The sequence below is a fragment of the Salvia miltiorrhiza genome, chromosome 3 (assembly GCF_028751815.1).
Source record: "Salvia miltiorrhiza cultivar Shanhuang (shh) chromosome 3, IMPLAD_Smil_shh, whole genome shotgun sequence".
NCBI lineage: Eukaryota > Viridiplantae > Streptophyta > Magnoliopsida > Lamiales > Lamiaceae > Salvia > Salvia miltiorrhiza.
The window spans coordinates 12,453,210-12,474,321 of record NC_080389.1 but is presented as its reverse complement, the minus strand read 5'-3'; the positions used below and the strand labels follow the sequence as shown (position 1 = coordinate 12,474,321).

General features: G+C 37.3%; 3 protein-coding genes across 6 annotated transcripts; all 3 read right to left on the bottom strand.

The window, feature by feature from the left end:
- Positions 1 to 3,402: 3,402 nt before the first annotated feature.
- Positions 3,403 to 5,074, bottom strand: LOC131017580 (auxin efflux carrier component 5-like). The gene is made up of 4 exons (XM_057946384.1): positions 4,107 to 5,074; positions 3,931 to 4,016; positions 3,608 to 3,842; positions 3,403 to 3,532 (listed from the first exon to the last, which is right to left on the bottom strand). The coding sequence occupies exons 1-4, from the start codon at positions 4,772 to 4,774 to the stop codon at positions 3,460 to 3,462; spliced, it is 1,062 nt and encodes a 353-aa protein (XP_057802367.1). The 5' UTR covers positions 4,775 to 5,074; the 3' UTR covers positions 3,403 to 3,459.
- A 426-nt stretch (positions 5,075 to 5,500) lies between these two features.
- Positions 5,501 to 8,884, bottom strand: LOC131017593 (putative late blight resistance protein homolog R1B-16). 4 transcript variants are annotated; one of them, XR_009099659.1, is made up of 4 exons: positions 7,390 to 8,884; positions 7,123 to 7,207; positions 6,401 to 6,501; positions 5,501 to 5,828 (listed from the first exon to the last, which is right to left on the bottom strand). XR_009099659.1 is itself a non-coding variant. In XM_057946398.1 (3 exons), exons 1-2 carry the CDS (start codon positions 8,148 to 8,150, stop codon positions 7,135 to 7,137), a joined length of 834 nt encoding a protein of 277 aa, XP_057802381.1. In that variant the 5' UTR covers positions 8,151 to 8,884; the 3' UTR covers positions 6,050 to 6,501; positions 7,123 to 7,134. The 4 variants fall into 4 exon arrangements, 2 of the variants coding, with proteins under 2 accessions (XP_057802381.1, XP_057802383.1); XR_009099660.1 differs by having other exon boundaries at positions 7,404 to 8,884; XM_057946398.1 differs by lacking the exon at positions 5,501 to 5,828 and having other exon boundaries at positions 6,050 to 6,501.
- A 4,139-nt stretch (positions 8,885 to 13,023) lies between these two features.
- On the bottom strand, positions 13,024 to 14,476 carry LOC131018342 (putative late blight resistance protein homolog R1B-8). The gene has a single exon (XM_057947068.1). It carries the CDS (start codon positions 14,251 to 14,253, stop codon positions 13,024 to 13,026), a length of 1,230 nt encoding a protein of 409 aa, XP_057803051.1. The 5' UTR covers positions 14,254 to 14,476.
- Between the last annotated feature and the right edge of the window lie 6,636 nt (positions 14,477 to 21,112).

Here is a 21,112-nt window from a genome sequence, read left to right as displayed (position 1 = left end):
ATATCCGGAAAATTGGTGACTGAAACATCATTTTTATACAAAAAGAAAAAAATGTATTTAGAAATCCACAAATTAAAGCCGAACAATCAATATATATAAGGGGCTTTTGCAAATAAAATCACGAACAATTTTAAATTTGCAATTTTAACGTGACTTTTGAAGTGTGACGAATTAAATCATAACCTTTTCAATTTTTGCAATTTTGTCCCCTCATTTTTTTCCGGCCACCGGAGTGATGAGTTGGAGTTTATGTGGATTATTTTTTTCTACGTAATTAATTTCTAACTAAGATTAAATTGCTGACTAAGATTAAAACAAAATCAAAACCTAATTCTTTTATTTTACTTCTTTTCCGTCTTTTATAAAAATATATTTGATGTGTATCTTAAGTTAAAGATCATGACAAGATCTTCAATTTGATTTAAAATTCATTACATATGAATTTGAAATAAATAATTTATTATAATTTAAAATTTTAAAGTGATTTTTTTTCTCTCTCCTATCTCTTTTACAATATTCTTTATTTTTTTCTCTTTCTCCTTATTTTGTTATTATATTATTTCTATTTGTATCTCTTTCTCCTACAAAATTTATATATCTTCTCTTCTCTTTTGATTAAAAAACATAATATTTATTTGTTGAATTATTTTATCAAAGCATACATAAAAATATTTAAATTAAAAATATTAATTAAAAAATATAATGCACAATTATCAGCAAATATCAAGACAATATTATAAAAGTATTTATTAATTTTAATTTTAATAGAAAATAATAATCAATGACAAAAAACTTTCGGTAAATTTAATTATTATTATACAATACTCATTGAACTTAATATTATACTCATACTCATTAAGTTGATAAAATTATTACTATACACTATTTTAAATCAAATACTAATATTTAAATTAATATATTTTTTGTTATTAATTAATTTGATTCATAAATAATAATATTTTTACATAATTTCAAAATTTAAAAATAAATAAATATATCGTGGCCGTGCATCGCACGGGAGGGCGTACTAGTTTAAGGAAAATGGGGGATACTGAAATAAGTTCAACGAAAAAGAAGAAAAATAAAAGAATTAGATTTTTATTTTATTTTAATCTTAGTCAGAAATTAATTACGTGGAAAAAAAATAATCCACATAAGCTACAACTCATCACTCCGGTGGCCGGAAAAAATTGAGGGGATAAAATTGCAAAAATTGAAAAGGTTATGATTTAATTCGCCATACTTCAAAAGTGGCGTTAAAATTACAAATTCAAAATTGTTCGTGATTTTATTTGCAAAAACCCCTAATATATATGATATCTTTGTATTGTGTCTAGCTATAGAAACGTTACATTTCTTTAAGGGTATATTGTTAATTAAATATGTGTCGTGCATAATAACTGTTTATATACATTAGTTAATTTATATACAGAAAACAAATTCAATTGATGGAAACGGGCCCCTTCATGAAAAGGATATGCTCCCGCCTCAAATTTGTTCTATAGAATATATCTCATTTTTAAAAAAAGCTTAAAATTTATTTGAACCAATAACCTTTTACAAGAGAGAGATTTTGGAGCCACAACTTGGTCGCCAGATCCAGAGTCAGAGCTAAGTCATTCGAGTCAGAGCCAGAGCCAAATCGCCAGATCCAGAGTCAGAGCTAAGCTATTGGAGCCAGAGCGCGGAGCCACAGGCTAGAGACAATTCGCCAGAAGGCTGAGCTACTTAGCAGAGCGGAGCCAAAGAGTAGAAGTCTGCCCCAAGGAAGGAAATCTAGAGCTACTAGCAGAGCGGGATGATTAGGACAGAATCCAGCTCTGTAATTAGGGGACAACGACCTGACAAGTTATAATCTAATAATAGCCTTAATTAGTTTAATGGCGAGCATGCGGAATAGATGACCAGACGAATTTACTACTTTACCCCGACTGTAATGCCTATAAATACCTACGATGATGAAATAAAGCACACGCTCTCTCTTTTACTGCTTTAAGAACTCTTCTCTTTCCTTTCTCTCTAGCATTTGAACTAATAAAATTACATATATAAATAAAATATCTAAATTGTTAGAGTTATGTTTGTTAGATAGTTGACAATTGGAGTCATGATTGAATATAATTTCATATTTGATGATGCTCTCTCAAACTCTAGATGAGATGATGCTCAAAACTCCAGACGAGATGATGCTCTTTCAAGTTTTAGACGAGATAATTCTCTTTCAAGTTTCAGACAAGATGATGCTCAGAAGTTAGAGGTGATATGTCAAGTTTGCGACGAGCTGATGCCCACAACTTGGTTGGTCTTAAAACTCCAAATGATACGATGTTCGATAAATCAGTTATGGTCTTTTAAATATCAGGCGAGATTATTTTCATAATTAGTTATGCTTTTAGAAGTTCGAAATTATATGATACCTATGTCAAATTTATATGTATTTCTACTCTTTTTTTTTTCTTACGCGTCAACTTTTTATAAAATTTCATATGAAAACTAATGAGTATTTTTATGATCTCAATAAAATTAGTAATTTAATTGCTAAAAGTTGTTGACATTAATATAATTTAAAATATATTATTAATTTAATTTAATTAATTATATAAATAATATACATAAAAAATTATTTTATATAATTATCATAAGAATAACATAAAATATATAAATTACAAAAAAATATGTACCCGTTGAATTTCGACGGGTAATACACTAGTAACTGTTTATATACATTAGTTAATTTATATCCAGAAAACAAATTCAATTGATGGAAACGGGCCCCTTCATGAAAAGGATATGCTCCCGCCTCAAATTTGTTCTATATAATATGAGTTCGAGGGTTTTTTAGGACAATAACTTAGATTGATTTGGAAATTAGGACAATAACTTTCGGACTTGTAAAAATAGGACACTAATTTTTTTTAAGAGTAAAATAGGACACTAATTAATAAGTGTTGCATCCGCAGGACATTTTTCGGCCCATTACCGGCCGAGAAATGTCCTATTTTTACAACGCTTATTAATTAGTGTCCTATTTTTACTCTAAAAAAAATCAGTATCCTATTTTTACAAGTCCGAAAGTTATTGTCCTAATTTCCAAATCAACATAAGTTATTGTCCTAAAAAATCCTCTGACTCTATATAATATATCTCATTTTTAAAAAAAGCTTAAAATTTATTTGAACCAATAACCTTCTACAAGAGAGAGATTTTGGAGCCACAACTTGGCCACTTTAAAGATGATCCAAATAAAAGATAATTTAATATATTCTACTGCATGTTTGAATGAAAATTGATTGGGAAAAAATGGCAAAAAATTCTTCCTAGATGATAATATTAGTAGCCATGAGAAAAGACTTTATAAAAATAATAATTAATAATAATCTCAAAATAATTTTCTACTTCATAAAAAATTCAGAGTGATAAATAAAAAGAATAACATGTCAGCTTTCTCGGCCACCATCGTCAATGTACTAATCCCAATATTGCAGAATAACCTATTAACACCGGTAGAGATGCAATCATGCCGAAGATAACCCTGATAATTAGAACCATGCAAAAAATTAAGATCAAATTAGATGTAGATTAATACACAAATTATATTTTGACTTACGCAGTGCTGAAAACATCTGCACGTAATCCATATTCTTTGGCAAAGATGAAGGAGTTGATGGATTGCGGCAATGCTGCCTGGATGATAGCGACACGCAAGACTTCTCCACGCAAACCAACAGCAAATGAAGCTAGAGCCATGGCCACCGGATCAGCAATGAATTTTAGCGCCATCCCAATTATCGTGAGCTTTGCTCCACATGCTAGCACTTTTTCTTGAGACGCCATGAACAACCCTAAACCCCAAACCCCATGCATATACGTATAAATTCATTATACATATTTACATATTAATTTGATGGTCGCTCAGAGTTAGAGTCTCACCCATGTTGAACATTGTCGTGCCAGTACCAGCTCTCGACAAGATCAGAATGGATTCTTCCATGATGCTCGGCATGCTAAAATGCCATCTGCACGTGCCATACATGTAATTAGTTAAAAATACATATGTAGCGGACTAATAGCATACAGACATTCAATCAATACATAGTGCGCATCACCTGTTCGATAAAAAGGCCCAAGTAAGACCGAGAATACAAGCGTAGAAGTTTGGATTCTTGGCGATTTTGAGGGCGACCTTTTTGATCAACTTACGCAAAGATAGCGGTGGCGCGATAATCTCCTCTGCAAGTGCATCAGTGGTGGGATGGTTTTCCAAATCATGATAAGTATCAGTAGGAGCGGGAGAAGGGCGCCGCAGATCCCTGAGTTCGAAGATGAACAAGAGGATGGTGGTCCAAACAAGGGCCTGAAACACCGAGGATTGAACGACTAGGTTGACTCCCACCTGTCCGTACATGGGCTGGAGAAAGGGAACCCCAACCACAAGAGAGTTGGTGAGAGTGGTGAGAGAGAAGCTGGTTATCGACCACGAGTAGCTCCCGTGGGGGCACCACTTGGCCCAGCACGCCAGCGCCGCCACTATTATGACCTTCGAAACCACATCGGCGGCCATCAATGGGTAGTTCATGGTGTAAGGGTTCACGTGAGCGGCGAACTCGAACACAAACAATGGGTAAGTGAAGTAAAACACTAGATGGTTGATGGCCTCGCACACCTCCACGCGCAATATTCGCCACCATTTCACCGACCCGTATCCCAAAATCAACGCTACGTACAACGGCGTCATCGCCTCGACCACCTTCCACACGTCTCCCCATCCTATCATTGCTTGATTTGCTTGACGATGTGACAAAAATAAATAATTATATAGAGAAAATTATCATCATTCTGAATCCTGATTCATGCACAAGAAAAAGTAATAAATCTCAGGCTGTCTCTCATGAATTCACGCCAATCCCCTAAAATTTATATATCTTCTCCTGCTCTCTTCTCACCATCCCAATGAATTTATACAAAAAAACTAAAAATAGATGGACATGAAAAATATATAATTTAATGGAATAAAAATAAAAAATAAGAAAAATGATGCAAAGGAAAATTGAAACATGAAAGTAATAAATAAATATTAAAAAAAAAAAAACGATCCTAACCTTCGCAATTGTCTTCCACAATACATGAATAATCACTAAGTAATACTAGCAAACAATAACGATCTTAGGGAAATTATAGGCGTTTATAAATTCGAAATTAGGAAGAGTTCTAATACAATTAGAAGTCTACTTAAATTTGATGTATATCTAATTTGCAATCGATATAAGAAACCTATTATCTTTAGGATAATTAATAATTTGTACGTCTGTTTTGATATCTGTATAGAAATTGATTGAAGTAATGATGGACGATTCAGATTTTCTGGCCAAGAAGGTAATCTCAAGCTCTCATAGTATCTGCTGTCTTTTCTCTTTGATAGTTGATTCTTTTACTTTTTTATTGCAAACATAATGTACGAGTTTAATTTCCAAACCCAAAGCCAAATCAAGTATTAGGTAAATAAAGCTAAACGTTTTGGCTCGATATTAAACAAATCAAGTTTTGAGTATGGCAGTATCTGAATGGATTTGGTTCGGTTACAACCCTTCTCATAAATGAAGCAATTTCTCATTTTGATACTCGGACTCTCTATGAGTGCCTTTTTGTCTCTTTTTAACCAAATTTGTTTGTTTTGGCAATATATTTCCACTGCCATATAGCAATCCTATTCAATAATTCTTATATCTGCAACGTCCACCAGTTGTTTGACGAAAGTTTGAGCTTATGTTTGTTGCTGAATCTTAGCACGATCACCAGGTGTTTGACGAATGTCCGAGCTTAAGTTAGACCTGCAAAACAAAGTAGTTACGAGAAAAGAAGCAGCTGCCCCGTGGTGCGAGAACCACTGTCTTGAAAGCGAATTTCAAGGCAGCTTTGGATTCCAGAACTGAAAATTGCTATAGAAACATTCTAGAACAACCTCGATTGTAACAAACGGATTTCTGTGACACAAATCGTTAAACATATTATCTGCAGCCCCTGTTAGCGAAAACAAATCTATGCTACTTGCTACCAAAACATCGCCATTCAAAAAATTTGTTATCGGATCTTTCCCTTTGTTTGATGAGCTTCTCACTCTAATAAGGTAACATGAAAAGAAGATCAAGTCAATCAACTTTCTCAACTAGGCATATTACATATTCAAAAGATAATAACAACTACAAGAGCAACAACAACTACAACTATAATGATAATAGAAAAAAATCTTCATGTAATAGGAAAGGAAAGTAAAGTTACGCATAACAAAATAAAGTATTATTAATGAGATTCAAACATGAAACCTCGGCATCAAGAATTACCCCACCAGTAGGACAGGGCACTTTGGCATTTTCTTTGTTTATTTTTCCGGGTCACCGGATACCTTTAGAATACTATAGCCCTGAAACGTCATTCATGTTGTTCTTCAATCCTCTGAAACGTCGTTCATGTTGTTCTTCAATCCTCTTCAGTTTTTCCTCATAGCTACGTGGATTGCAAAAAACAAAATCATCAGCTAATTTACATGTCGCGGTTACTTTGGTCGATAGCATAGATAAATTAAAATAATATTATCTAATCCACTACATGAGGTAATTGTTAAAATAGGACCGTAACTTTCAGTGTTTTTAAAATAAGGACTATAGCTTCCATTTTTTCCATTACACACCTATTTAACATATAAAAATAAGGACTGTAGCTTCTATCACGGCCCGAAATAGGAGTGTAAATGTAAAAAATGGAAGCTATAGTCCTCATTTTCAAATTCCATAACTTATAATCTTCATTTTCAAATTTTGTAACATATAGTCATCTTTCTGAAAACACCAAAAGTTATGTTCCTATTTTAACAATTAGGTCTCCACCACATATTGTGATGGATCGAACAACTTTGAGTTTATTGGATCACGTAAACCTGTAAATACTCAATGCTATGTTATAAATCCAATCTTTCACCCAAATTAAACGCCTCCTATGTAACACCTATAATATATATTCCAAATATCAAGTGCTATTTCTCTCTCATACTACCTCCATTTCTTCACAGCTCAATAGTTTATCGTTCTTGAATTTATTGCAGAAAAATACAAGAAATAGGAAAACTACCTGAAGATCAAATCATGCCAAATCCATGAAATATGCTCCCTTCTTGTATCTTTTCGTGCGTCGCTGGTACTTTTTCTTCTCCAATCTGTATAAAACAAGAAGATGTCGGTATTAATCCCGACTTACAACTGACATTGCCTTATATCTTCACAATGTATCTCATATATATCTGTTCGAAAATTCAAGATATCTGTAACATGAAACTAAGATTGAAACTAAGTCAAAGAATTCAGACAAAACAAACTTTAAAGGCAATAAATTTCTTACTGTGGGGGCGAAACCTGATAACTTTTGGGCCCACATCCAATAGAACGAACTTCAAAGACATCATCTCCGCAATCTTCTTGTTGGTTTTCTTGCATTTGTTTGATAAAGTCCGCCAGCGAATACTCACAGTCCTTCACCTCAATCAACTTCAGTGTCGGAATTTCTGCTATACTATCTGGGATTTTATGTAGATTCCGGCAAGAATGAATCAATAGGCTCTCAAGCAACGGGAAGGGGCTGTCTTCGGTCTTCCAATTATGATGGATATTTGATTGATCAATGAGTAGAAATCTCAGATTTGGGAAGTCTTCATCACGAGTAACCCATGGTTGTTTCCTAAAATTGAACTTTCTAAGTTTGAGCACTTGAAGATTAGGCAAGGGACTGGGGATATCGAGGTAAGGGATGTTAGGACCGAGGTAAGTGTTGCTAGAACCCCAACCGATCAAGGCTAACTTCTTCAGCGAAGTTGGAAGAACAAGTTTGGGGAAACCATAATCAACCCAATGTCCCTCGATTTCCAGCTTCAGTTTCTCAAGTTGATGGAGCTTTACAAGATTATCGAAGAAAAATTCTCCTGATCCCCTGGAATAAGAGAGGGACAGTTTCCTAAGGTTGGGAATCATGTGGAGGAAACTCGTGACATTTCTCACTTTCCCTACTAGTGTTTGCAGATTGTTTAGACCAACAGGAGCACTAATGAGATTATTGAAGTAACAGTTATAATCACCGAGGATAATGAGATGCCTTAGTTGCGGCATGTCCCAAATTTTATAGCTCAAATACAGAGTACCACCTGTCTTAATGATTAAGGTTTGAAGACTTTGAAGGTTTGATATTGCTCCAGGAATTTGACCACTATAGCAGAAAGCAAGGTATCTCAAATGAAAGTATGAAACAGCTCAAAAAATTGATCAGGGATAAAACTAGGCCTATCTCGGACTCTCAGCACGTCGAGGACCCTGAGCAATCTAAAACTCCCAAAATATTTAAGTGCATACTCGAAGTATAATATAGTACGGATGGTTGAGCTAAAACAGAAATCAACAGAATCAAGATCAGAGTGAGAAACACTTATCCTGCGCTCGTGTTTCATGCGATCCAGCAGCTTCCAAGCTTGCCTACCCTTAACATGCGCAATAAACTTCTCTTCATGGGATTGCTTTATGCATAAATCTCGTACCAGATCATGAAGGCTGCAACTTTTGATATTTCCATTGGACTTTCTCTTGGAAACAACGAGACTTCTCCTGATAAGATCTTCTAGATACTCTTCTGCAATTTCTTCAAAGCTTTTAGATGCAACTGGTTTCACAAAGACTTCAGCTATCCATAACCTTATCAGGTTACTGACTTTGATCTCGTGATCTTCTGGAAACCCTCCCATGTATAAGAAACACGGCCTCAAATGATGAGGCAAATGGTTGTAACTCAAAGAGAAAATCTTTTCTATCTGCTCATCTTTTGTGGCAAGAGATGATTTTGTATCTCTAGCAAATTTGTTAGAAAATTGGAGGTGATTATATAGAGGTTTGAGTGTGGTGAGTGATTGTAGTGAAGTGGTGTAGAGAATATTGTGAGTGTAGTGTGTGTAGAAGATAGAGATAATGATTTTAGAGTGGAGCTCTTGTCTCCAAAGAACTTAGATATTAGATAGAGTGATGTTTTTGAGATGTTTGAGATTATGTGAGATTGGTTACAAATGGCTCACAAGAGCTCTATTTATAGGTGTGGGAAGATCTCTCTAGATCCCACTACATTAGTTTGTATCTAGAATTTTCTACTAGCATCTACTTAAGGAATTCTCTAGATACTATATGAAAAATATCTAATCTCTAGAATACTCATACTTGTCCTAGTATTATTTAGAATACTCTAGATTAATCTAGCTAGTGGTGAATTCTCTAGAATATACATAGCTTATTCTCACCTAGAATATTCTAGATAAATGCATCACACTTCAATACTCCTCCTTGATGCTTTTATCGGTTACTCCAAGCATTCTTCGTAGAAACTGGAATCTGTCCCTTGGTAGTGCTTTTGTGAAGATGTCCGCCAACTGCTCTTCTGTTGGACAATACTTCATCTCGATAAGTTTCTTTGCTTCAACATCTCTCAAGAAGTGATACTTGATGTCGATGTGCTTGGTGCGATTGTGCTGAACTGGATTCTTAGCCATTGCTATAGCTGACTTGTTATCGCAGTAGATCTCTGTCGATGAGTCTTGCGGTTCGCCCATATCCGCTAGTATTCTTCTAAGCCATATAGCTTGACATGCTGCTTCGGCTGCTGCAACATACTCAGCTTCTGCTGTTGATAGTGCAACTGAGTGTTGCTTCTTTGATCCCCAAGAAAAAATTCCTGAGCCAAGCTTGAAAGCATAGCCTGAGGTGCTTTTCATGTCATCTTGAGATCCAGCCCAATCACTATCACTATATCCACTGATCTGTGAGTCAGACTTTGGTTTGTACCAGATACCATAGTTGAGCGTACCTTGCAGGTATCTGAGAAGTCTCTTTGCTGCTCCATAGTGGGTCTCCTTCGGACTTTCCATGAATCTGGATAGAAGGCTTGTTGCATACTTGATGTCAGGCCTCGTTGCCGTCAAATATAGTAGACTCCCAATCAAACTTCGATAGTTGGTAGAATCCGTCGGTTTTGACCCATCTTCTTTCTTCAACTTCTCATTTGGAATGAGAGGTGTAACCACTGGCTTGCAGTCTTGCATCTTGAACTTCTTGAGCATATCTTCAATATACTTCTTTTGTGATAGGAAGATGCCTTCTTCCTCTTGACTTATCTCCATTCCGAGAAAATAGTGCATTAATCCTAAGTCCGTCATCTCAAATGTGCTCATCATGTCTCTCTTGAAATCCTCGATCAATTTTGTGTTATTTCCTGTGACAATTAAGTCATCAACATAAAGAGAGACAATCAGGATGTCCGTACCTTGAGTTTTGATGTATAGAGTTGCTTCGTTCTTGCTCCTCCTGAATCCTTGACCGGTGAAATATCCGTCTATTTTGCTGTACCAGGCTCGTGGCGCTTGTTTGAGCCCATAGAGTGCTTTCTTGAGGCGAAGAACTTTGCCTTCTTGCTTTGTGAATCCTTCTGGCTGCTCCACATATATCTTGTCTGTTAGATCTCCATTGAGAAATGCCGACTTAACATCAAGTTGATAGATTTTCCATCTCTTTTGAGCCGCCAGAGCTATGAGTGCTCGAATTGTGTCCATCCGTGCCACTGGAGCAAACGTTTCTGTGTAGTCGACTCCTGGTATTTGAGCATATCCTTTTGCGACAAGTCTTGCCTTATGCTTCTGGATCGAACCATCAGGATTCAGCTTTGTCTTGAACACCCATTTGACTCCAATGACTTCCTTGTCACTTGGAAGATCCACCAACTCCCAAGTATCATTCTTTTCTATCATTTTTATCTCCTCCTCCATTGCTTTAATCCAAACTTTCTCTTTGGATGCTTCTGCATAGTTACTTGGCTCCAAAGAACAAAAGTTGCATGTCTCATATATATCAGTGGATTCATATAAATCTGCTAGAGTTCTTACCCGAAAAGGTGGAAAGTCTGGTGAGGAGTCTGAGTCGGATCCACTTGAGGTATTGGCTTCTGAAGAGGACCTTGGTGGGCTTTGTTGATCTTGTTCTCCATGTTCTGTGACTTCTTTTAGGAGTGTAGTTGTTGTCTGCCTTTCAACACTTTCTGTCTCCCAATTCCAGGAGGCTTGTTCGTCAAATTCCACGTCTCGACTTGTCACCAGCTTCTTGGTCTCAAGATTGTAGATTCTATAACCCTTGGATTTAGAGCTGTAGCCGAGGAAGATTCCCTTCTCCGTCTTGTCCTCCAGTTTGTGTCTTTTTACTGAGGGAATATGGATGTAGCAGATACTTCCAAAGACCCTCAAATGTTTGGCTGAAGGCTTTTGTCCTGACCAAGCTTCGATCGGCGTCTTGTTTAGCACGGCCTTTGTTGGACATCGGTTGAGTAGGTAGACTGATGTATACACTGCTTCTGCCCAAAACTTCTTTGGCAATCCTTTCTCCGCCAGCATGGATCTCGCCATCTCCATGACTGTTCGATTCTTTCTTTCTGACACGCCGTTTTGTTGTGGAGTGTAGGCCACCGTTAGTTGATGCTCCACACCTTCATCTTCACAGAACTTGTCGAACTCTTTTGAGTTGTATTCGGTACCTCGATCGCTTCTCAGTTTCTTTATTTTGCGACCACTTTGGTTCTCCACAAAGTTCTTGAATCTCTTGAAGATTCTAAAGACTTCTGATTTTTCTTGGAGAAAATATACCCAAGTCATTCTAGAGTAGTCATCAATAAAGAGTATGAAGTACCTGTTTTGGTTTACTGAAGGTGTGCGCATTGGACCGCAAACGTCGGTGTGGACAAGCTCTAGTATCTCCTTGGCTCGCCATGTTTTCTCCGTTGGAAATGGTTGTCTGTGTTGCTTTCCGATCATGCATCCTTCGCATACACCTTCTCTTTCATTTAGAAGAGGCATATCTCTCATCATATTTTTCTGATGAAGTAGCCTCAAGGCATTTAGGTTGAAATGCCCAAATCTCCGGTGCCATAGACTCGTATCGTCGAGTTGAGCCACCATTGCCTTTTGTGGATATTGCCATTGAATGGGAAAGTTTCTATTTTTTCCCATTTTTACTACTGCAATATCTTGGTTATTTTTCTTGTCGTAAATTCGACAAGAATCTTTCTCAAAGTGGAGGGCATATCCACTTTCCATCATTTGGCCAACACTTAATAGACTTTGTGCAAGACGAGGTACTAGGAGAACATTTCTAATAAATCGCGTACCTTTATTAGTTTCTATGGCAATTGTACCTTTCCCTTTCGTCTCCACCAGTTCTCCATTGCCCATCTTCACCTTCGTCTTGACTGAAGTATCTAACTCACGGAAGATGGTCTCGTTGGATGTCATGTGGTTGCTGCATCCGCTATCGATGTACCATTCTTCTTCTCCCGGCATGGTGATTCCTTCTTCAATGACATCCCAAAGATCATGGGATTCAAGGCAAGTCTTCATACGAACACTCCAATAGTCATAGTTTTCTCCATTGAATATTGGAGTCGTGATGGAGAGACTTGACGACGCCATAACGCCCGCTTATGATCGAACAAGCTCTGATGCCACTTGTTAGAAAATTGGAGGTGATTATATAGAGGTTTGAGTGTGGTGAGTGATTGTAGTGAAGTGGTGTAGAGAATATTGTGAGTGTAGTGTGTGTAGAAGATAGAGATAATGATTTTAGAGTGGAGCTCTTGTCTCCAAAGAACTTAGATATTAGATAGAGTGATGTTTTTGAGATGTTTGAGATTATGTGAGATTGGTTACAAATGGCTCACAAGAGCTCTATTTATAGGTGTGGGAAGATCTCTCTAGATCCCACTACATTAGTTTGTATCTAGAATTTTCTACTAGCATCTACTTAAGGAATTCTCTAGATACTATATGAAAAATATCTAATCTCTAGAATACTCATACTTGTCCTAGTATTATTTAGAATACTCTAGATTAATCTAGCTAGTGGTGAATTCTCTAGAATATACATAGCTTATTCTCACCTAGAATATTCTAGATAAATGCATCACACTTCAATAAAATTTACTCCATGAAGTTACAGTCCTACTCGTCGTGGATAGGACTCCTGCAGCCACCACCATTGCAAGGGGCAATCCTCCGCAACTTCTTGCAATCTCCCTTCCGATGGTCTCCAATTCAGGAGGAATGTCGTCTTGGTGTGCAAACACCTTCTGCCGTAGCAAATTCCAGCTTTGATCAGCATCCATCAAACGCATCTCATGAGAAGACGTAGAGGAAGCAGCGTAAGAAGCAACATCTGCTAGCCTCGTGGTTAACAGAACTCGACTACCATCATTGTAGTCAGGAAATAAATTCTTTACGCCGTCCAATACCTCAGTGCTCCACACATCATCCATAACAATGAGAAACCTTCTTCCTATTAGGATTTTATGCACTTTGTGCGCCTTTACAGCATAGCTCTCTTCTCCCCGAGATTCATTGCCCTGCTGAGAGTTTTCTGCCTCTTTACCATTGCTCTCTTCTCCTCGAGATTCATTGCCCTGTTGAGAGTTTTCTGCCACAGACTTTTTCCTCATTCCTGGGTCAAATTCTTTCATGGCATCTAGGAGATCTGAAAGAAGTCTTTCTTGACTGTAATCTTGTGATATTGTGACCCAAGCACGGATATCAAAATGCTCCATAATTAATGGATGATCAAAAGCATTTGTAGCAAGAGTCGTTTTGCCAATGCCTCCCATACCAGTTACTGGGAGGATTTGGAGTTGTCGCGAATCTCCACAAAGCCAATCCTGTATTGCTCGCAGATCTTTGTCCAAGCCAACCACATGGCTGTTGCCAGCATTTGCATCTTGTGATGAGGATGAACTTGCCCCAACGGGATCATCAAGTTTTGCACCTTCGATGATGATGGTATTTTTGATCTCCACCACCTCTGCGGCGATTGAATCCATTTGATCTATTACTCTGCGCAACTGGAATATAAACTTGATTCCTCTTATTAGTTTTGCAATCCAGAGGGTATATCTAAAGTTGTAGCGGATTTTTACCCACATATGCCATTCAATAGCATCTTCAGCCTCCACTGCTACATCCCTTATTCTTGCTTCTAAAGGCGTGGCTTTTCCCCCAAAATCTTCAAGAAAATATAGGAATGAAACTACATATTTATCAAGAGATAAAATCTGCTGTTTTTCATGAGGAGAAATGGAAAATTGATTATGATGGAGGAAGTGATTGATAGTTTTTTCAAGTGAAACAAGTGCAAGTGTAGAATAAGCCATTCTTACACACACTCCTAGCTACAAGATTGGGATACTCAAAGGTATAATAAGAAAGAGAAGGGAAAGAAACTACTTGTAAGAGAAACGCAATACTGCTGCTCGCTTATGCATTTTCTGAAAAAATATGCAAGCATGACTTCACAAAACGAACAAATTATTTGACAATTAATATATTTTTATGATATTTAAATAATCTGGCAATTATTCTACAAACTATGAATTGAGTATTAAGGTACCTATCTATAATCTATAATTCTTTTTTAATTTATGAAAAACATCAAGTTGTTAGAACGCTGTCTCATTGTGTTTTGATTTTTGATTAGATTAGTAAAGCTATACATGCATCAAACATGGTAAATATAATTTTAGAAAACAAGTAAATATTTTTTGATTCAATTCAATCTAACAATGTATTATTGAAAAGACACTATGGTGACATACCAAACCAGTTGAATTTAAGATTATTCTACCTATTGTCAACAATTTTACACCATTAAAAAAAAAAAAAAAACTAAACAAAAGATGTACATATTCCACAAACTATTGAATTAATTATATAAATATAATCTAAATTAAGCCTTCTAAATTTATACGTAACATCATAAAGTTATTGGTAAGCTTGTGTTTTGATTTGTGGATACAGTAGTAAGATAAGGTGCCGTATAGGTGGTAAATATTAATTTGAAACATTAAATATATTTATAATATAAAAACATTAGATAAATTAAGTTTCTTGTTATTGTACTAAAAATTCCTATAGAGAGAAAAAGTGTACATGCTCACTCTGAGATTTTGCACATCGTCGGAAGGAAGGATAACAGTAGTAGACACTAGAGATCATGAAAAGAAGAGAAAGCAGATGATGTCTCCGTGTTCCTTAGCTTTTGAAATTATCTCCGGTATTACTTTAATCATGATCAAATATTCATGAGAAAATGAAAAATAAGAAAAGATAGGAAAATTTCATCATACCATCCATCTCATGTTTTCTCATGTTTTCTAGAAATGAAAATATTATCACATCACTATCTCATGATAACATTATCATGAACTAGAGTGAAAATGAGTGAAAAGAGGCGGCCGAAATTATTTTTTTTCACTTTGCCCGGAAAAAATTATCCACCAAATAAAACATGTGAAAAGAGTAAACAATGATGAAAACATATGATTTCTACCCTGAAAGAGGTCTACTCACCTACCATTAATAATAAATTATGCCATTGACTATGTCAAATACATATTCCACATACTAACAATTATATTAGATGCATCTAATCTATATTTTTTAATTTATGAAAACATCATGAAGTCATTAGAAAGTTATACGTTGATGTTTTGACTTTTGATTAGTACTATAATTTTACAAAAAGTAGGTATTTTGTGGTTCAATTCAATCTAATAATGTATTATTGAAAACATACTACAGTGACATCCCAACAAACATATTATTTTAAGATTATTCTAGCCACTGACATCAATTTTACACCATCAAAAAATATTGTACATATTCCACAAACAAATGAACTAATTACATTTGTGTAGACACAATAGATCTATCAAAGAACAAGTCAGTTCTTCAAAGGTAAAGGTCAATAGGTTCCATAAATTAATAATATCATTAGTCCACTTGAGCAAGTTAGGATTAAGGATTAAAAAACCTAGTACTAAATTTAATAATAGAAAATTTTGTATAGCTGGCCTTTAATGCATTACTTCATTGTAATTAATTTGTGTCACTGACTGACTGACTTCTTAGTTCACTGATTCAAGAAACATAGCTGTAGATGTCCGTTTAAATAACAATAAATTTATGCGGTCACATTGTGGCCACCCACAAACTAGTATAATAAGGAAAATCTTGATTTATTTAATTTATTTTTTAAAATAAAAATAAATTTAAATAATCTGTATTAGCTGTCAATGAACAACTTGTAGTACATTTTAACAAAAACAAAAATTAAGAAATCATAGTTGCAAACATCCCCGGCATAGGTACAGCTAATAATCGAAGTTTAGAACAATACTCTATCAGTTCGCAAAAATTACAATCTTAATACTACTTTTGTCCTTCCGAAACTTGTGCCGTTTCTTTTCTTTTTCTTTTTATTGGAAACTTCATTCACACCTAATATTTACAAAAGCAAAAAAGCTCACTCATTTGACAAATGAATTTTGATGGGCTGTTTTCTCCACTCTATACATATCTGCCAACCATTTATTAAAATTTAAAACACATGCCCCCAAATCACATTTTAATTTTCATAGACAGGGGTACTATAAATTTCGAGTGCAAAGCAGCAATTTCAATAAGTGATTTCTTGAATTTTATGTGTTGAAACCAAAATAGTTACCTTATGGCGTCCCTCAGCTGTGATTCGGGTACACGAATTTGACTTGCTTCGATTATTAATCTCTTTGACGCAAACCCTCGAGCACCTTATCTGCACGGCGGAACCATTCGCTCCCAAACCAGGTCCAGCACCAATCCCATTCAATGGCCTTTCGTGGCTGATTTTCACCATTTTTTTTCCCTTACTAGAAGATCAAGAATTTTTCGTTAGTGTTGAGCAAGGACGAGCAACATCAAAGCTCACACAGCTCAGATTCTCCAGCTGAAAATATTCACTGAACGAAGATATTTTTTCTTTTTTTATTTAGTTATAATACCTTTTGGATACACTTCGTTTTATTTTGTTAACCAAAGCCCAACATGTGTAACTCATAAGCCCAATATGGAATCGAGGTGGCTGCCCACAAGCCAATCATTTACATTTGGGTTGGGCCAATTTTATATTTTGTTTGAAAATATAAAATTTATGTTTTTATACTGAAAGTATTAATTGGATTGAGTTGTGAATAAAATACATATTTTAAATTATAAGAGTCAATATGTTAAGAGATAACAAGAAGGCAACGACTACTTCGAGTGAGCCAAAACTCCTAAAGAAGAAAGATAGGGGAAAGCAGATTTCTTTTCATTAATTGCATGCCATTCTTATACATTCTACTACTTATTCACAAAAACTACAACTAACTCTGCTCTAGCAGTCCCTAAACTCCAACAAAAGTGGGGACCAAGCAACACGTGTTCCCTTTAGTGTAGCACATAATCTTCATGTCGGGCAGGCATCTTTGTAGCCCTAATGGGCCGATTCTTTTCCTCAGGGTTTTGGATGTTTTGAGCTTCCTCCAGTTGCTGTTCCATTGGCCCAGTTGGTGAAATTCCTTAGGTTGTATCACTCCCCACGCCTTCTAAAGTGACCTTGTCCTCAAGGTCCAAGTCAGGATAAGCTCGCTTAACTTCGTCGACTGGTTCCCACGTAGCACATTCGGGGGGTTCCCCTTGCCATTGCACCAAGACTTCCTGGCGGAGACCGGATGGAGTGATAACCTCGCGCTGGCCGCAGACGGCGAGTGGCACTGGCCTCAGACAAGAATCTGATGAATCTGCTGGAAGAATGCAAACAGAGGTTGTGACTTCTCCTTTTAAGGGTCGCAACTTTGAGACATGGAAGACCGGGTGTATGCGACTTCCTTGAGGGAGGTTCAAACGATAGGCCACTTGACCAATCCTTGCGGCAATTGTGAAAGGACCATAGTATCTCTCAGCTAGTTTTGGTGGCTGGTGGTTTCGGATGGATGTTCGTCGATAGGGCTGCAGCCGCACCAGTACCTTGTTGCCCACTCGAAATTCCAAATCGCGTCGATGCCGGTTTGCTTGCTGTTCCATGCGAACTTGAGATTGGCGCAGAGTTTCCTTGAGCTGTCATAGTAGGGTGTCACTCTCTTGCAGCAGCTCATCCAAAGCTTGGATGTGAGTGGACCCGGCAGTATATCTAGGGATCATTTGGGGTCGCCGGCCATAGAGAGCTTCAAACGGAGTCATTCGGATAGTGCTGCAGTAAGAGATATTGTGCGAGTACTCAGCCCAAGTGAGATGAGAGGACCATGCCGACGGTTTAGCTAGTGCAAAAGCTCGAAAGTACTGCTCGAGAGTTCGATTCATTACCTCCGTTTGCCCGTCAGTTTGATGATTATATGCCGTGCTATGGCGGAGAGTGGTACCACTAAGCTTAAAGAGGTGCTGCCAAAAACTACTAATGAAGATAGGATCACGATCGGAGATTATGGTGGTAGGAAAACCATGGAGCCGCACCACCATGTCCGCAAACAATTTCGCCGTGATAGCGGCGGTGAACGAGGTAAGTAGTAAGCCAAAGTGTGCGAACTTTGTCAGCCTATCCACAACAACTAAAATGACAGTGAATCCACGACTCGGTGGCAATCTGGTGATGAAATCCATCGTGATTTCATCCCATACTTGAGTAGGTACCGGGAGAGGTTGCAAGAGTCCCGTCGGGGTTGTGTCAGATACTTAGTTTGTTGACACGCCAAGCATGTTGCAACAAATTCTTTCACGGCCTTATGCATGTTGGGCCAATAGAAAGTGGAAGCCAAACGAACCAATGTCCTCTTCACTCCACAAGGTCCTGCCATAGGCGTGGCGTGGGCCTCATGCAATAAACCGGTTATGAGTGACAAAGATTTACTAATGTAAAATCGTTGTCGAAAAGTGAGCACCCCGTCTACCAATGCATAAGCCACACCTAATTGCTGGGATAGAAACCTCTTGTGCAGTTCCCGCAAATCATTGCACGTTGCATTTTCATGGCGAAGCTGAGTTAAAAGGGCTGCTATAGGTATACTCATAGTGAAGTGGGCATGACCGGGTTCATATCCTTCCATTGCGGCGTCCGTTTGCTTGTCAGGACGGCGAGAAAGAGCGTCAGCGGCTAAGTTGGAAGCTCCGGTTCGATACTCAATTCTAAAATGAAATCCAAGCAACTTTCGGACATACTTTTGTTGCTCTGGTGTTCGTATAGTTTGTTGGAGTAGCTCACGGATACTCTTATGGTCTGTGCGTATAATGAAGAATTGACAGAGGAGATACTGCCGCCATTTATGAACTGCTTCCACGATAGCATGTAGTTCCTTGGTGTAGGTGGAAGAAGCCTGCAGTCGTGGGCTCAATTTTTTACTGAAATACGCTACCGGCTGCTCTTGCTGCATTAAAACTGCGCCGATGCCACATCAGAAGCGTCGGATTCCACTATAAACTCCACGGCGAAATCTGGTAAACGCAACACTGGTGTTGTACTCAATGCTTCTTTCAATGATGTAAAGGCCAGCTCTGCCTCTGGAGACCACTTGAAAGCATCGATACGCAATAAGTTCGTGAGGGGAGCGGCGATGCCTACATAGTGCCTCATGAAACGTCGATAATATCCGGTGAGCCCGGGAAACCCTCTGAGTTGTTTGAGTGTTTGTGGCATCGGGCCAAGAACGCATGGCCTCTATCTTGTCTGGATCAGCGAGAACCGAACCTTGTGACATAATGTGGCCGAGATACGAGACAAAGGGTTGTCCGAAGACGCATTTGGTGGCTTTGAGGACAAATTCGTGTTGGTGCAGTAGCTCGAGCACTTGGGAGAGATGACGAATGTGATCTCTCATGGATGAGATGTACACCAAAATATCATCAAAAAAGATAACTACAAAGTGATGTAAAAACGGAGCAAATACTTGATTCATCGTGGCTTAAAATGTAGATGGGGCGTTGCACAGCCCAAAAAGCATGATGAGGAACTCAAAATGGTCATCGGCGGTTTGAAATGCAGTCTTGGCAATGTTGCGGTGGTGGACTCTGATTTGGTGGTAGCTTCGAAAACACCGTTGCTTTACCCAAGTCGTCAAACAACTCATCAATGGTGGGGATGGGGAAGTTATCCTTGACGGTTACTGCGTTGAGAGCACCAAAATTTGGTGCGTCGTTTTACACCAAAAATATCCGGCAGTCAGCCGGTATGCCCACACTGCGCAGACAGCAGTAAGCAAGATCGTCTCCCAAGGGATCAGCGAGAATTCTCCTAAAATTCAACCTGCAAAGAAACTCAACAAAAACGAAATTTATGGGGAAAATATGAAATACTAAAATAGAAATAAATAAATAAAACCTATAAGAATTGCAATGGTTCTAATATTAAATAAATAGAAAATTCCAACAATTAATAAAAAATTCCAGCAATCAATTAAGTCCACCCTAGCTTAATTATTCCGATCATTGATGCATATATAACTTTAATTTATGCAAGCAAACCAGTTATAACCACCGAAGACGCTTCTGACGTGATCTTATTTCTCCTTAATTATTCGGTAACCAGGAAGACGCTTCACTAATTACTACCCTAATCGACTGACAACCGTAAGAGACGCTCTATAGGTTTAATGAGCCGACAGCATTAATTACTAGAGAAACACGATTCAAAACCAATAAACTCTGACGCAGGATTATTGAATTAAGACTGCTTTTCCCTTGACCCTGATGTGTCAATTTACCACTAATCAAACCTAAACCACAATTACGGATGGCCGGTTCAATTGGTTGTATAATTAATTCTAAGCCACTAAATATTGCGCACTATCTAATGGATTAAAACAATTCATGACGATAAACACGGAGAATCACAGATACAAGCATAAAATAAAGTATAAGAACAAATTAGATCTCACAGAATAATCTTGCTAGTGCTTCCCCAATCGTTGCTGGAATAAAAGAAATTAGCTAGAACGCATACAAAAATAAATATAAGAAAATAAAATAAAAATAGCGAGAAGAGAGATGAAAGAAATAAAACTTGATTCAAAAGCCAAAGTAGGCGTCCTGTTGCTGCTCCCCAAATTGTGGCGTCTGATTCCTAATATATATACTAGGGAATAAAAAAAACCTAACTTAATAAGGATTGTATAAAGTGGCATGAAAAACCCATCTAATATAATAAGGGCTTAACAAAGCTAATAA